General features: G+C 37.2%; 1 protein-coding gene across 3 annotated transcripts in view; it reads right to left on the bottom strand.

The window, feature by feature from the left end:
- The window catches only part of phactr4a (phosphatase and actin regulator 4a), a 38710-nt gene extending 28284 nt beyond the window's left edge, over positions 1-10426 (bottom strand). Inside the window, exons 1-3 of one of the 3 annotated variants that reach the window (XM_085261599.1) lie at positions 10066-10426; positions 3986-4100; positions 1201-1242 (exon numbers count right to left, since the gene is read on the bottom strand). In XM_085261599.1, the coding sequence (XP_085117725.1) occupies positions 1201-1213 (13 nt within the window). In that variant the 5' untranslated portion in view covers positions 1214-1242; positions 3986-4100; positions 10066-10426. Of the gene's footprint in view, positions 1-784; positions 960-1200; positions 1243-3985; positions 4101-9190; positions 9330-10065 lie in introns of those variants that run through there. The other 2 variants (XM_085261600.1, XM_085261598.1) reach the window with 2 other exon arrangements.
- Positions 10427-18036: the final 7610 nt, after the last annotated feature.

Below are 18036 nucleotides of genomic sequence, written 5' to 3'. Positions count from 1 at the left end.
AGGACATAAAAACTCCAAAAGAAGCTGACTTCAAAATGTGGCCCACACGGTAGCGCCCTCTACAGTCAAAATGCAGCAACACAACTCTGACGCAGGAATGCGTGGAATGCACAAACACAAGTGGGCTTATTGGTACAAGGACAGTAGTTAGCACAACAATCCTTGAAATCCTAACAAAACAAACAGGATGATAACACCTTTGGCAATTACTGTAGAGTACTATCATGGTACTTAAATACTTCCCACTCTTTCAGAAGCACAGTGGCAGATGGAGACAAGCACTTTGGGTTTTCAAGCAGCTTGAAAATTGTGAAAATATTAACTCAATTACTCAAAAGAAAAACCCACACTGCTGTCACAATGACAACCCCAAAACACAAACATGTAGAATGATTCATCATGATGAAAGAGCTCTGCGGATCGAAACATAAAAACATGTGAGCCTGTCAGTTTCTCAATAGCATCACTTTTAGAGCAGACCTGAGGAGGAAGTGCAGTTTATTTTTACTGCTTGGCCACAGTGCCAGGCAGGGATGAGTAGATCGAGCTTCCTTAATCTTCTCCACCATGGCCCAGTTATCTGGGCCATACATACAGCTATGCTCTGCCCTATTGTGGCACTTCAATGAATTAAAGTAATATGAGATTAATTCTTAGAATATGGCCACAAATGTTCTAAAACTTAAACACAAGCTATACTGAAAGTACAGAAAACACATTCTTGTTTGAAGGAAGGTAAACAGCGTTTACCATCAACGTGATAGACAAAAAAAAGTTTACTCACAACTATATTCAGACTGCACAGCCATCCCAGCTATGTTTTCACAGATGAATAACGATTCAGTCTAGAACAAAAGATCCTCAGGGCTAAATGAATGGGATGGTGATACTAAGACGTCTACAGGGTGAAACGATCAGTAGTGAAAATAGACACAAGGCCACACTGCAGTGAGTGAAACCAGCAGCTCGACTCACCTACGGGTGTGTCTTCTGGGTATGAGCCAATCAGATAGCTGTACTGATAAATGGAGCTATGCGTCACAAGGACAGTCCCTATATGGGCATCCTCATATTATCAGATGGCATTTCTGTTAAACTACAGAAGCTTCTCTTTGTGTTTGTTGTAAACCTTTTCCACACAAATTAATCTAGTCAAACAAATAAAATATTTAATCGTAACATAAAATTTGGTTTTCTTACCATGATTTTCCATCACTGTGCAAACTCAGCAGTCAGCAGCTCCTGAAACAAGTATTAAGCATTTAATATTCATTTTAAACAAGTATAACAGATTTATTTGTTATAAGATGTTCCAGTTACTTCTTTCACAAACATTAAAAATATGTTAGACTTTTATTTCTTGTTTAAAATGTTTTAAGAGATTCAGAAAAAAACTAAAATGAAACAATATCCTATTTGTTGAAATATCAATCCCCAAAACAAATAAAACAATTGTTTAGTGGGGGGGTGGGGGGGGGGGGGGGGGGGTGGGCAAACAGACAAAAAAACCCCAAAAAAAACAAAAACAAAAAACAAAACACCAAGGTGAGAGCAGTCAGTGAAACCGCCACATGTTTGCTCGTATAGATTAGATCAGGGGTAGGCAACTCCAGGCCTCAAGTGCCGGTGTCCTGCAGGTTTTAGACATCACCCTGTGTCAACACACCTGAATCAAATCATTAGTTAATTCCCAGGCCTCTGGAGAACTTCAAGATATGTTGAGGAGGTAATTTAGCCATTTGAGTCGGCTGTGTTGTGATCAAGGACACATCTAAAACCTGCAGGACACCGGCACTCGAGGGCTGGAGTTGCCTACCCCTGGATTAGATGTTCTCTGCAGCTAATGGGGAGAACACTGAAGCTAAACGAAAGCTCTCCTTTTAGCCAAGACAACATAGGGCATTAATTAGCTCAAACACTGACTTCAGATCAATTCTAAAAGCCTAAAAGGCACAAAAAAAGTCACCATTAAGAGAGTATCAGGCAGTTGTAGTGTTGCAGAGAAAGGGAGTGCACACTCTCCCAGGAACTAAGGCACATATATAAAAAATTAAAATGCTCACTAAATAGTCTTTGACATAAAATGCTTTTCTTTCTCCGTTGCTGAGAAGTTATCTGGAATTCTTTACTTCACATAAGCACTTTGAGATAACCAAGCAAAAACTGTTACTGTGTGACAGAGTGAGACACTGAGTTCATAATCTCAAGTATAATTTAACCCTTTAAGACCTACCATAGAACCAAGTCCGCCAGAGCTGATATTATATTTTTACATGCTGTGGAGCCATTTTTGAGAGCATTTCAAGTTGCTATACATCAATACAACCATTATAGCCCAAATTTTAATGATATGTCTGCATTAAGTGCATAGTAATTACATAAATTGCAAAAAAGTGCAATAAACTACAAAAAAATTGAAAATCGTTTTTGCTGAATAAGTTCTAAAAAATAAATATATTTTAAATGTAAATAAAGTTTAAAAAGCTGAATATATTTTTAATGCTCTCTAAAGTATAATAGCTACAAAATAAATCAGAATAAAAATAGCTTGCTAAATGTAGCCGAAAGCTAAAAGTGTAGTTAATCCGTATCAGTGTTTGTTCTGACAGCAAATTTTGATTTTGTTTTAGTGGCAGTCTTTTGACTAAAACGTCATTTTGTGTTAGTCCTATTTTAGGCATTGTAACCCTTTTAGATTGAGCCCCGTTTTAATTTGGCTAAAAATCATAACATTATCACAGTTGAGTAAAATATAAAGTGTTTGTCGTGTTTTTACCGGTAAAAGTTGTGCCACATGGCTTATAAAGTCCACTCTTCTCTTCCTGTTTTCTTATGAAGACAGAGAGCATGGGAGCTTCTCCCCCCTCCCATCCTGTTTTTGTCACAGACACGTCAAATTGCAAGCCTAACCTTGTTGCACAAGGAGGTTAATTCTGATTGGCTCACTTCCAAACCTGGCCCGCCTCTCTACACAACTTAAATCCAATTGGAGCTTGTTTCACTAGAACATTTTCCTCTTGAATTTATTTAGTCATCGTCTTGCTTTCTTCAGAAAAGAAAGGGATGTTGACAAAAACTATGCCTATATACAGACCTATATACAGTTCACTTGTTAAGCTGGCCTGTCGGGTGAAGCATGTTATGCCAATATGCATTTTCACAAAAATCTTCCGGAGGTTTATTTAAACCCTGTATGAGTTACCACAAAAATGTATCTGTGCAAAAAATGTGAACAAGCTCTACTTAAATCTCATTAACACCAAACTATCAAACAGCCGACTAAATATTATAGGATCATTGTTCAGACTCACACTGAACATTAAGTCTTAAAAAATATATATATAAATATCTTCTGTTTTTTTGACATTTCTCGTTAATGTTCAAACATGGCTGACACATCATAATTCAAAATCAAAAAGTAATTAAACTGCTTTCAAGGGACTAATGGCAACATCGTCGTCCCCAGGCTAGCAAATCACTGTTCTTAATGTCATGTTGCTTTAAGACCAAGCAGCTGGGTGGATTGGTGACTGATCATAGTTAAGTTCCAGATGACAAGGTCAAACAAGCAGCTGACATTGACAAACTGACAGTGTGTGTTTTCTCTCCCAGGGAGCATCACAGGAGCTATTCACAGCATTGCTCCGCTTGCCAGTTGGTCAGAAACAGTGGGTGCGGCTACATGGTGACATCAACAGAGGTGGGTCCTAACAGCAGTATCATGCTGCACTTTGGAATGTCAAAAGTCTCCTGCGAACAAACTGGTATAACCCCGCCCGTGTGACTGAACAATGTGTACATTACAAAATAAAAGAGTGAGTGTAGGTAGGCGAGAATTAGACCTTTTCTTTACTTTTCTTTTGATGAAGCACAGGATGTTCTATGTGAATTCAGCTGCAGTCATGATGAAGAAAATGCACAATAAGCCAATAATTGTTATCTGTATGAGATTTGTATTTTAAAATGCCATTATGAGTCAACTTACTTTGACTGAAGGTCATTGATTATCAATAAAATGCTCCCCCAGAAACAGCGACCTTGAAGTTTTTCCTTTTCTGACTTCTGGTTCCAATGGGGAAAACCTCAGCAGCAAAATGATCCTGTCAAGTATACAAACATTCAGGAACATAAGGCAAGACACAAAAAGTGAACTTCCTTGTAGATGAGCTGCTTTGAAAACCTGCTGAGTAAGCAGTTTATGAGATACAGTTTTAGTTTGTGCCATTTCCTTGGACTGTAGCAGAGATCCCCCCCCAAACACCACTGATGAAAAAAGGAAAACAAGTTGCTCATTTACGATAAAACATTCATTACCTCACACTGAAACAAGAGCACCAACTCCGCTTTTGAACTTTGAGTTCAGCAACTGTCCAACCCCTCTGCCTCAACCATTTTGGTTCAGTCCAACTGGTTTGACAAGTCTTGGCCTACATGCTCAACAGCTGTAGCTGCGCTGTACTTCACTTCAGCTATTCCACTTCTCTTAAGCATATGTTTACTTAAACATGTAACTCCTAGGTATTCCCCAAAATGCCAAACATCCGCAACAGTGCACTAACTCAAAACACTGACATCCACTATATAAATAGATGCACACTGTTAATAGTAAGAATGCGTGCAAATGGCATGTAAAAATAGGTCCTGCTTGCCTAATGATAATATTTTTATAATTACTAATAAATCTGTTCAATCTGACCCAATACCGATGCATAGTTTTATTACTTTCTTCCTGATAAGCAATAATAAATAGATAAAGGCTTATTTCCAACTGATGAGTAAAGAAAGAAACTGATACACAGTTACACTCACAAATAATTCACTAGATCAAGTTCAGCACTAGGGCTGAACGATATATCGCATTTGCGATAATATCGCGACATGATCAAGTGCAATTTTCTAACCGCAAAGGCTGCGATTATACTCTGGACATGTCCAAATTCATGGGCTGCATCCTCCTGAGGCCGCATTTGTAGACCGATTACGTCACAGCGACGTGCCGAAGGCTGTCCAAATTACTACCATATCCCAGAATTCATAGCGCGGCCCAGCCAAACTCCAGTTTCCAGCAATGGCGGCCGCTACTAAGTTTTAAAATTACTCATACTAATCTTTCTGGGTCACAAAATAAACTTTTAACATATTTTCAGGCGAGAAAGTAGTTGTGTAAACATCAAATATCTGCTCGGTTTATCAAGATATCCCATATTTGCAAAAGTGCTTCGACGTTTTCAGAGGCGTCTGCTACCCACCAGCTCGACAGCTAGCCGGGAGCTCGAGGGTTACTGATGCGGCCGAGAACGGCACAACTCCCGGCACATCATTTTCAGATCACCGCGGAGTTTCGCTGCTCGGGTTAAACGTAATATATAAGTCACTTAGACAACCTAAAAATGTTATTGTTGGGCTTTTTTCAGTGTTTTGTTTGTTCGTGAGTAAATCGGTTTGGCTGAGATTAAAGTTATTAGATTAGATAAAATAAAACTTTATTAATCCCCTGGGTGGGTTCCTCCTTGGTTTTTACACAGCTGACTAAACGTCAAACAGAAAACTTATTAAACAGAAGTATGAGACAGTCGAGAATTTACACCAGTGTCTGGTTATATTTTAGATAGCAAGAAGCAGACGGCCGAGTTTATTAAACTCCACCGAGACAGCGGTGACGCTAATCAGAACTAGCCTTCTGATTAGCTAATCAGAAGGCTAGACCGTCCAATTTCACGCCTTTAAACTTTAAAGGCGTGTTTGTGTGTGTGTTTATACAATTGCTATTATGTTTGCACTTTATGTGTAATGTTACTGACTGCAGAGATCAGTAAGATGTGTGTATTTTTTATTTATTAGTTTTATTTATTTAATATTATTTTTTAATTGAATGACTGTCTAGTAGTTCACAGATGTCGAAAAACTGAGTGTGGTAAAGCCACTGATTTTTTTTATGTATATTTCTGCAATCTGCACATTGTACTGACTTTCATTTTAATGTTTACACCAGGGTTCCTTGTCAGCACTTTATGCTCAGATGTTTGTAAGCTAAAAATAAACTATTGTGTATGTTCAAATATACTGTTGTGATTGAAGAAGTTAAATAAAAATGTCAGTCATCAATTCATGCATCACCTCATGTCATCATAACAGAGGTCTGTCTTCCAGGAAAGAACAGTTTAAAATTAATGTAATATAGTATTGGCCATACTATATGATGTATTGCTTGTCTTTGTTTAATAATACAGAAGACAAAGACCTTAAAAAATAATCGCATATCGCATCGCAATCGCAATATTGGGGCAAAAAAAATCGCAATTAGATTATTTTCCATAATTGTTCAGCCCTATTCAGCACCATTGCAACCCAATTCTGCTCTCAAATATCCTCTGAGCACTGGTGCCGGCTGGCAGCACAGCAAACACAGAGGTGAGTTAATGTGCACCAGTTTATGTGCATGTACAAGAGTGTGAAAACCAGAACAGCTGAGCCAGTGGACTGAGGCCTTGGGACACCACGTGAACATGTGCAAACACACGCACACAATCCTGTCACTGCTTTACAGAACAACCAAAGGTTGAATAGGTGATAGCCCAGCCTCTGATTTACCTTGGTTTTCAGTTAGTGCTTCCATGTTAGCTCTGTGACTTAAACCCACATCACACAACTTAAACAGCAGCTAGATTTTCAGGTCTGGTAATAGGAACAAAGTTATGTCCTCACATTTCTGTGAAAAGCAGATTTTTTCTGAAGCATGGTATTCAAAAAATCTTGTATTTAAATCTGGGGGATAATGCCACAAAAGTATTATAGTCGCATGACTTTCAGGGGGAGAAAAAAAGCGTTTTGAAACTATTTTTGTGGAAAAGTCAGCAGACTTTAAAATCAGGTTTCATTGAAAAACATTTTTACTGGTGATTCTGTATATGCAGTTTTTATATTCCAGTGACCAGTGAAGTTAATTTAGATAATACTGTGTACAGCCCTTACCAAGATAGTTAGTGTTAAGTGGTATGCTAGAGCTACCTAATCTCAAGTGCGATATGAATTTTTTTGAAACATTTTAATCGAGGATAAAGTAAAGAGAGCAGAAACAACAAAACAACATGTGACCAAAACCAGAGCTGTGACGTGGCGACATGGCTCAGGCCTCTCCAGGTAATGATAACATGTTAATTAAGGCTAACAATTATTTTTACCTGAGAACAGAAACATTTGTGGAACAAAACCTGAAAGGAGTTTATTTTAAAGCCATACTTCACTGCTACTCTGTGGAAACATTACAACTACCAAAAAGTGGCAGTTCAACTAAGGAAAAGAAAAATATGCAGATTGTTAAATACTTCATCTACAATATTTAGCCCAAATATTACACTCTGTTAATAGATCCTAAGAGTAGATAATTTACTTATAAATAATAAAGTTTAAGTAGAAAAGTAAGTGTACTTTTTATTTGCAGTAGCAATTCATTAGCATGGCATTTATTTAGCAACACAGACATTTTGCTAATGCCAGGTGCCAATGAAAATGTAATTATACAAAAAAAAAATCCATGTGAAGCAAAAATGTAACTTTAGGGTTCTGAGTTTGTTTGTTTTTAAACATATTTATTTTGGAGCAAATTTGTAGAACTTTCACAGTTTTCCATCAGATGTGACTACACAAGTAATTTTATGGAGCTTCTTTGTGCCAATTAGTCATAAATTTTGAAGGACTTTTCCTTCATAACAGACGTTTCAAGCATCCTCCAAAGACATGCCGGACAGACCCATTTGAAAATTTCTTTGGAAACAAGCTTCAAAATAACTGCAGAAAACAATGACCTGAAGGCCTCACAAAGATGGTTGCTGAGTGGAAAAGTTTGATTCTGGAAGGATTGTGTTTATACTTTGAAGGAACCATTGAAATATATCATATCAAATGTATCGTAACAAAATATTATTGTCCTCTTGTTTACTGTAGTTTTTAGTCTCCAAACACCTGAAATGATCTCAAATTCAGCAAAATTTTCCACTTTTGTCTTTTTGGGGTTTTTTTGTTTTTTTTAATGTGTTTTAGGCAAGAGCATGACCTTTTTTCAATGTGTCAATTATCCTTCTTCAACAAAAAAGATTACTCCTTGAGCCACTTAGACTTTTATCTAATTTGGTTGTCACTTTTCATAAAATGCACATCATGAGACTCTCACAGCTCCACACACCCAATCCACAGTGATTACTCTCATGAATTTAAACCAGGTCCAAGAATTTTCCTTAAAAATAAAGTTAGCACTTCAAGCTGTCAACATACTTTGTTAAATGTCGACCTGACTCTGATTTAATGGAACTAAAGCAATGTTTAATGATGGCAGATTATGTTAAAAACTTGCAAACCATTGCATAATGAAATATGTTTTTTTGAATCATTTCTTTTAAATGTCATTTCATGTTTTTGTTAGCACTTTTAGTAATGCGAGATTCCTTCGAAAAGTCTGTCTTTAGCTGAAATGCTGCGGTTGTACTGCACTGGCAGTTCGTAAAGTTTTATTTTTTATTTTTCCCCCTCACACAATCGTGTTTGTTCACTGTAAGCTCCCAATTAGCTCACTCTCAGCTCATGGAAAAAGGGTCAGGGTTGTGCAGAGCTGAGAGGCGCACAATCAGCCATTGTGCTGCCTTTATTGTGCAGGCCTGGCGATCACTAAATGAAGCTATGAGTAACTGCGTAGCTCTCAGTGAAACACTTTCATCATGGTGCCACATGCATTCGAATTTAAGTCCCACAGCTCCACAACATTAAAATAATCACATTTGAGCTATTTATATCCCACTAACCCTTATGTGCAACTGTTTACAAAACTAGCCTGTTTTACACTTGCACGCAATTTTTTAAGGCTCGACAATATCTCTCACAGCATGAGAAAAAAATATATAAAGCTTTTTTATATATATTTTCATATATATATTCTCTAGCTTTTTCTTGCTCTGCATTAATTACAAGAAGGTGGGGAGAGGGCAAAATTAAAAAGGGATTACAGTTCTATAAAGCCAACTTTTAAAATTTAGTGACAAATTCAACTGTGACAAAACTGATAGTTGATTATCTGCCAAAAGATCAATCATGGCAAACAATTAGGTGGTTATCCCTTTTCCCACCATTTGAAAAATATGTACCTTCAAAAAGTCCTATCCTATAAAGTCTCTCAACGTCACTTCATAGTGTTACATACCTTTAGGTAGTCTGACTTTTATGGAATTTTTCTCGTATGCTTGTTCAGTGAGTGTGGTCCTGGTCAAATGCAAAAAACCACAACATCCATCTGAATGCATATCCCAACAACAGGACAATGCACAGCTGCCTGTCTAGCACAAAAACAAACTGTGGCTCCTACAGGGCGTATTACTGTTTTCAAACAGGTCTAAAGGCACCGGGTGCCTGTCAAGGCATGTAGACCGATATGTGAATGGAATGCACTTCTCTGGAAATCAAATGGCCTAGACCAACAGGGCCCATTTCGACATTAGTATAATGCGATGTAATAACTCAGAACGCTTGATCTTCTTTCTTAAGATCTCTTTTAAGTTATTCAAAAGTAAGGCAAAAAAAAAAATACAAAAAACACAGGATATGCTAATTGTGTAGTAGTTGCTGTCTGCACTGAGAACGACATGTAAGAAGCATTGAAAGAAACTATTAGAAGGTTATTTTCAGCTATTTGGCATCGCCCTAGCCAACGTTACGTGTACAGTAAAGGCCAGGCAGGTACAGGAAACTACATAACAGAAGCTAATTGGGGGAAAGGTCCTGTGAAACTATTTCGATACACATTCCTTTACGTTGTTTTCTGTCTTCCATTTCATTTTCTCTTTCCACCCTGAGCAACCAAAAGTTGGGTATGTTCCCATGAAACAGAAACGTATCACAGCAGCACCTGTACAAAAGCTAATCCCTGGCTGCTGCTAACTAAAGTTAAGTAAGAGCCAGCAACAGGTGGTTACTGTCCTCCTACTGTAGCATTAGCTTTGCTAGCTAATGTAAATTAGCTTACAGTTGTTGCTCAAGCTCCTAAAGACCGATACAATGTGTTGTACAACGGTGACTCACCTTTTCCCGTACTCGGTCAGCCTAGGTGGTATTTATCCAAAAGGCCTGGTGATTTTTCCGTTTTTGTTCTGTTTGATTGAACCCTTCTTACTTTTGACACTTGTCGCTGTTGTCCATCACAGGGGAGAGAGCAAGGCGGAACTAGCTCCAGTAAGTACCTTTGCAACCAACCCGAGCCCCAAAACTAATTTTCGCTCCAAAACACATGCGGCAAGAAAGCATCGCCTGAATTTAACTCCAAGTGCTAAGATATGCCGAATAATACTTTTGAAAGTTCTTTGCTAAGACTTTGCTGCCAAAAGGTGTTGAACATAAACTCGCAAGGGAGATTAAATACTGTCGCGCATGCGCAATTCTTCAAAGGGTGCTCGCTCCCCCACAGAGAGAAAAAAAAGCCAGACGCAAACCTCAGAAACCACGTGATTTTTCGGGGCTGGTTTGGTCAGTTTTGTGGAGAAAGTTGAAAAAGTGTGGTTCAGGTTTAGGAACTGAAACGCTTTCACTACAAAATAACCCCATAGATAAGAAAACATATATATATATATGTTTTCTAATAATTAAAGAATAAATAATACAATACAAGAATAACGGTAGTTTTTATTTATATAACTGCCTTGAATATGCGTAATTTTAAAATCCTTAACTACTTGCCTGTGAATTATTGAAATTGGTGAAACTGAAAATTAAGCATATGTTATATTTTCTGGACACCCTTTAAATACCTGGGATCAAAAGTATTTGCACACCTAGCCACTATATATTTATTTACCTTCTATATCAGAATATTTCATATGTTGTTTTAACATTAGGTTAATCATAATGTCCACACGTGGCTCAGAGTTGATTGAGAAGTGAAGAGGCACTCAAAAAGTATTAAAGAAGATAATAATACTCAAAAAAGCACAACTCTTATGAGAGACATACCAGAGTTGGCTGGTTTGCTCAGATTAGCAAGTGGGTTTAGTTAAATAAAAATGTAAGAAGGTTAAGTCATGATTATTGATATACAGCATGGCCCAGCTACTCCTTTACCGAGTCCCCTGGTATTAATCTGACTGAAACTGCTGAAAAACAAACAGGCACTGGGTGCCTATTACAAGCAAGAGCTGAAGCTAGCAGTGGTAGCAGTGTCTCTGGGAGAACAACAAGGGGAACGTAAGTTATGCAGTGCTGTGCAAAAGTCTTGAGCTACACCTCATTTCTTTGCATTCTTTCAAGACAATGGGAAATGGGTGCATCAATCTACTGAAACATGTGCAAACATAAATGTATAGACACAACAATGAAATGAAAATGAGTTAAAGGACTAAACTTATGAGTGAAAGAGCATCCAGTGTCCAAAGAAAATCTGTGAAAGGCTTTTTGAAAGCCTTTATATCTATTGCTCAAGACCACTTAAAAACAGTTTGGCTCCTTGAAAACAAAAGAAAAAAAGAAATGTACATTTACAACTATCTAATGATAATTTTGCTGTAACAACATGTATATTACTGATTACTTTGTGAATCACTTAACTTCTGTGCCACATACAGTAAGTTAAGATTGCACATTTTTCAATACTAGCAATTTTTCCAGTTGCTTTGATACAATACAGATGAAGCAAAGATCAAATTTTCATTGAACAGCTTTTACTGTAGAGGTTAGAATGCACCACAGGTATTAAAGGTACTGTGCTGCAGTGGTTTGAATCATATCTTTTAATCTATCTACCAATATATTCATGCAAATGGGGAGTCTACTTTACACACTAAAATTAATTATGGAGTTTCACAGGGTTCTGTGCTGGGACCCATTCTATTGACATTATACATACTTCCCTTTGGCAATATTATATATTTTTATTCGTTTGCAGATCATACCCAGCTTTATTTTTCTATGAAGCCAGATCACAACCACCAATTAGTTGCACTTAAGTTAAAGACATAAAGGTCTGGATGACCACCAATGCTAAAAAAAAACAACAACAACAAAAAACTATCTTTAACTTTTTAGTATTACTTTTTATGTTTTTTTGTAAAAAAAAAACAAACAAAAAAAAAACTTCTAGGCTGTATTATTATTATTCAGTATTATCAGGTTGTTCTAAAAGCTCCCTTATAGATCAGCCTTCAGCTGATCTATAATTCTCATAAGACACACATTATTCAGTAAGATGATGAATAGAATAGACTCTGCCCTTTGATCTTTTAGGAACCAAATCTGCATATCAGTATCATGCATATTTCATTTGAAAAAGTGCATTAAAAAAACTCCACAATCAGAAGAAGTCTTTTTGATTGTTTAACAACATATTCTTATTTCATTTATCAAAACAGCATTTTTTGGCTTGTTGACTGTCATGGTCCCACGGTGCTCCCATGCTGTCTGCTCCAGGTTTGTTTTCTTTCTGTCTCTCTCCCTTGGTTTTCTCTTTCTCCTCTTTCTCTTTCTGTGCCCATTTGTTGGGGTTTGTGTTCATGGATGGGACTTATCGTGGGTTGCTTCCTCTGGCCAAACACACCTGTGACAGTCAACTACCTGTTCTTGATTATCCCATGAAGCAGACTCATTCTTCACTGGGTTGTTAAACTACTCTGTTAAACCTTGGCACTTGCTTTCCTGTGTGCTTTGCGCTGACTCTGACATCTCTTGATTCTGACTGTGTGTTTCCTGTGTGCATAGATGCCAGGATTTTCCTCCCTGGTGTGTAGTGAGCCAAGACCCTGAGTTTGAGAGAGAGAGGGAGTGTTACCTGTAAAGTAAGAGTGGTGGAGGTCAGTTAAGGTCCATCCATATGTGATGTGTGCGGGTAAGCAATAGTGTGAAGATGTAAATGACGATGTGCGTAGGTGTGTTGTTAGCTTGTAGAGGACTTTATGAAGAGATATGTAAGGTAACATGAAGTGATGTTAGAAATGTGATATTTATCTCTGTTTTTTCACAGAGAGTAATTGAGCTCACACAGAAATACATACCGTACAGTCACACATGCAGACTGTTTTTATATATTTTGTTATAAAATGTGTAGTTATGTGTTATGCAAAGGGCTCAGGAGGTAGAGCGATGCATCCACTAATTAGAAGGCTGGCGCTTCAATCCCTGGCTGCTCCAGTCTGTATGCCAACGTATCTTTAGGCAAGGTACTGAACCCTGACTTGCTCCCGATGTCATTCATTGATATAAATAGGTATCCCAAAGCTTCTAAAAAAGAAACCCAAATTAAGCCATATCATAGAGGACTGGTCTTATTTAGCAAAAGATGTGCAACAGTTTTCTAAAGCTGTAGGATTCTAAAAGTGAGGGATGATACACCCTCTTCTATTGATTTTTCCTCTTGTCCAGGTCTCAAATTACAAAAAAAGTCTCAAAAGAGGTTTGCAAGGCGTAACCTTTAACTTCTACCTCTCTTTTGATGTGCTGGTATCTGAAATTGGGTCATTCACCTCAGACAGATTTGTAAAATCCACTCATTCTTGTCTTATTCCAGCTTTTATTTCTTGTGGATTTGACTACTGTAATTCTCTTTACTCTGACATCAGTCTTCAGTCATCGCATGCTACAATTAATTCAATATTCTCCTGCCAGGCTCATAACATGTAGTAAAAGATTCAGCTGTATTATGAGGACTTTAGCTGTCATGCGCATTATGATGAAGTTACATCAGTCATATTAGCTCATGACTGGCTATCTGTTAGTTTTAGAACCAATTGTAAGATTTTATTGCTTGTTTTTAAAGCCCTACACAGTTAGGCTTCTCCATATGAGCCTGATCCCCACAGCAGATTTTCCAGCAAGGCCTTGTTAGTGTTTCCAAAGACTATCTGATCACTAAAGGTTATAGTTGCACTCAAGGGCAATGACTGTGGGATTCCCGGTCTGAAGAGCTCAGGCAAGTAAACTCTCTCAGCTCTTTTAAATCTCTTTTTACACTTCTACAACCACTCTGACTCTAGTTTTAGAACTGGATGTCATTTTTCAAAAGTCTAGACACAAAACCTGTTCATTGTTCTAAAATTGCATTTTGTAGTCGTATTTTTAAGGAACACTTACAGAATCACTGAGACAATTCTTTAGATCACCTACACAAAAGGTAACAATAGCTTTTAGTTGTCCAGTTTTACAGCTGGTACTACAACCATTAAATATTGTAGTACCGTATGTGCGTTTCATCATGGTACTACTTGTAATGTCACTGTATTTCACAGATGTGGTGGACTCATGGAACAAATCTGATCTTCAGTGATGACCCCTGATATTCCCGTGACCACCAGGTCTTCCTCGTCCTGCTTGACAACCTGCATGCCTCCTGTTAGAGTATTGCTGTGTCACTCTGGAGATCCTTTATTTATTCCTGTATCACAAGGTCAAATCAACAACATCATCCAAAAGAAATTTGTATCAGTGGATCTCATTATCCAAAAAATGTGATGATTTGAACATAGAATATTATTCCTAAGTTTCCAACAAAGTACGCTATAGGAATGAAACAGTTACTTATGATTTTGAGAAATTGAAAGATCACTTTAAAGAAATGAACAGTCCATTTAAAAAAAAAAAAAAAAAAAGGTCTGCTCACAGACCTGCTGTGTGAACACGAGCAGGAGCTGATGTTCGCCAGAAGGTGCAGGAGTGAAAAGTTTGAAGACTGTGATCTCTTCTGGTCATTTGCTGAACTACACAACACAAAGTGTATTTCTCTTGACTATAGACAACACACCAGTGGCAAATATTGTCTGCCCCCTACTGGCCTGCAAAAACCACTGTTACTTAAATGAAATTACTGCTTAACTTATATTAAAAAAAATACATATATATAAATTTGTTTCTAATGCCAAAAAAGAGGAAGGAAAAATACTGAAAAACTCACTTATCTAATTCCATAATTCCAGAGTTGGATATTCTTCACTTCACACACAAAAAGTTTCTTAAACAAGCAGAAAAGAAATATTTCCCTCATTCTGGAGGAAATGACTGTTTTCTCTCTTGTAATGATTACAGTAATCCAAGAACAAGGCAATGATGCCAAAGCTGATAGTGAAACAGTTCACTTCATGTATCTGATAAAATGTATGTGCCCTTTGTTTTCCTGTTGTTAGGAAGTAAACACCGCACACAGTGTTTCTGCCTGCTGTGAGAATAAGAGCTGCAGACATTCCCAGTCTGAAGCTGTTTTTCTCTTTTTTTTATTACTCTGCTGAACAGCTCGCTGTGTGAGGAGTTGCTGGTTTTGAAGGAAAACTCAGACAAAAGCAAGCCCTCCAGTGACCTTTGCATGGACCCATTCTCGTCTCAGTGCACCAGACAGACCCTCCCAACCGTCCTATTGCATTTAATTATAGCACACTTTTAAGTTTTGATCCCAAAGTGTTTTTGCTGGGTCACTGCTCAACGTCTGTCAGTATTTATAGTCACGCTGTTATTTTTAAGTTCTGGGATGTTAAGATTCAAGGGAAATAGGAAGCATAGGACTTTGCTGTTAACAGCAACTTACTGAAAGCATGCAATGTGCTTTAGCGTGAAACTTAAAGCAACTAATTTTATCCTAAATACAACATAACCACTGATATCTGTGCACATTATTTGTTTTAGACCGTACTCACATAGCCTTTCAATTGTATTGGTGTCATTCTCACAATCACAAAATTCAAAAAGCCATCCATTTATTACCTTTGCTTGACAGTATGTCTATGACAGGAATAAATGAACAAACATATACATACAGTTTATATATCCTAAATGATTGAAAAACCAAAACATGTAATTATATTTAAGTGTTGAAATGTATTTATGACACGTTCATTATATGTAATGGACTAAAATTACGTTTTTGACACTGTCTGGTCCAGACGCACTGAAATGCATCTGCTACATGAACTCTAGCTCAGTGTACTAATTCTGAGGTTGGTTACTCTGATCCCTTCAACTGAGGTACTCTTGGTCTTCTTTTTCCCTTTTTCTAATAGGATTTAATTAGATATAATGTATTTATCTCAAATTTGAGAATTGTTACATTAATTAATACTAAGTTACGATGCCTTACAGCAAAGGACAATGCGCACACACTGGACAGGTCGCCAGTGCATCACAACCTTACACAGCTAAGGGTTGCACGGCATATCAATCTTGCCTGATAAATAAATAATATAAAAGATGAATGCCTATATATAGATAAACTAATAAATCCCCCTGACAGCTATTTAGGAAGCAACAGATTTCAGTGAAGTGACATATGTACTAATCAGTTAGGAACCATGCTTAGATTCTGGGGCCTTCATCCTATTTTTTATGCTTTGGCACCAAGTTACTTACTCACTGGTCTGTATAAAGTCATGTTGCAACTCTTGATTGGTCTATAAAAAGGCAGTGTGAACATTAACCAAAGCAGAACCACAGACCAGATCAACTAGCCCACACAAGTGAAACCCACATTACACCTAGTGTGTCAACAATACTCAAGGGTGTAGCCACAATTTCATCTTCCTTCTAGTTTGGCAGCAACCACTATGATGTGCAGGTGCAAATGTTTTGTGGATGACACAGAAAGTCATATAGTCACATTTCCAGTGATCTAAATTTTTTTATCATTTGTCCAGGTAACCTTATTTTGTTCTTATAGTTTTCATAAATTAAATGTTTCCTTATTGACGGAAAAGACTGAGTGGGCGGGTCTTTCTGTGAAACTGCACCCTCATTGGCAAATGACGTGATTGGCAGCCAGTTTGTCAAATAGTGTGATTTGAAACTACAGAAAATTCTTCATTTAGAAAGTGAAATTACCAAAAATGACCAAGATTTTACAAAACAGACTTAATTTTTCCAGGCCTGGTCTTTTTGCAACTGCAGCTATTGCCATCTGGTGGCCTTCAGATATAACGCCAGCTTTTAAGTGCTTTCACATTGGCTTCATTTTTACATCCATGTTTTATATCTATAGCCTGATGTCAGAAACTAAGCAGGGTTGTGCCTGGTTACTGTTCAGATGGAATAGTGTGTGGTAATATAAATGTTTCCTTTTTTAAACTTAGTCCTATGATAGAAAAACTTGACTATTTATTAAGTAGTTTAGATAACTAGAATGTTATATAAAATAAAATAAAATATAAAATAAAGTGACTGAAAGACAGTGAAATAAGCATAAATTTAAATAAAATATCAAGTAATAATTTATATGTAACGTAAAATATTTAAAAACTGCAAAAGAAAAATCAGACTTTAAAAGTTTGTAAATGGTTAAAATGTATCTAAACAAAAATGTCGAAGCACAACAGAACCTATTGTTACACTGTGGGAGATGTGGAATGTTATTGGTGAGGTTTTTTGTTTTTTTTACAGTATTATGACAGTTTGTGTGGTTTTATAATTGTAATTCCAGAACTTGTGCACACACCACACCACATGAGCACAAAAGCACTAACACTGCTAATGTAACTTACATAAACCTTAGCATTCACAGAAGTGTCTTTGCACGCTCTGTTGGAAAACTGTCCCTACTCCAAGTGATTTCTCCCCTCTGGGTCATTACAGCATACCCTGCTTACATTTAAATGATATAAATAAAACCTAAACCCAGTCATTTTTTTCCCACAGTAATAGTGTAACTGTAGAACCACCAATGTCAAAACCTGCTATAGGGCTGTACCACTTTGATCTGGAATTGAGAAAGTTTGCTCTGTAACACTAGCTATTGGCACACACTCAGCTGAAGCGCTAACGTGATAATTTGTCACATCACGGGAGTGTTTTTCCACAAGGTGGATCGACTTTCATGTTGCATAATATCCATTCTTGTGTACATTTTGTCCCGAAAGAATCATTTTCCAATCAACGTTGTGATCTTGCATGGACCTCCCTTATATTATACTTAGAACCAGCAAACAAACAGAGGAAACCAGCTTCTTTGAACCCTGAAAAGATGAACTATAAATATGCTAGATAGTCTGACTGTTTTACATGGTGAATAGAACCTGCACAATGCATACTGTTTGATTAGTT

This window comes from Mchenga conophoros, linkage group LG22, assembly GCF_057382185.1.
Source record: "Mchenga conophoros isolate Kocher_MC1m ecotype Shallow Benthic linkage group LG22, M_conophoros_male_GT1.1, whole genome shotgun sequence".
Classification (NCBI taxonomy): Eukaryota; Metazoa; Chordata; class Actinopteri; order Cichliformes; family Cichlidae; genus Mchenga; species Mchenga conophoros.
The sequence above is the reverse complement of the archived record's forward strand: the minus strand, read 5'-3'. Positions and strand labels throughout refer to the sequence as shown.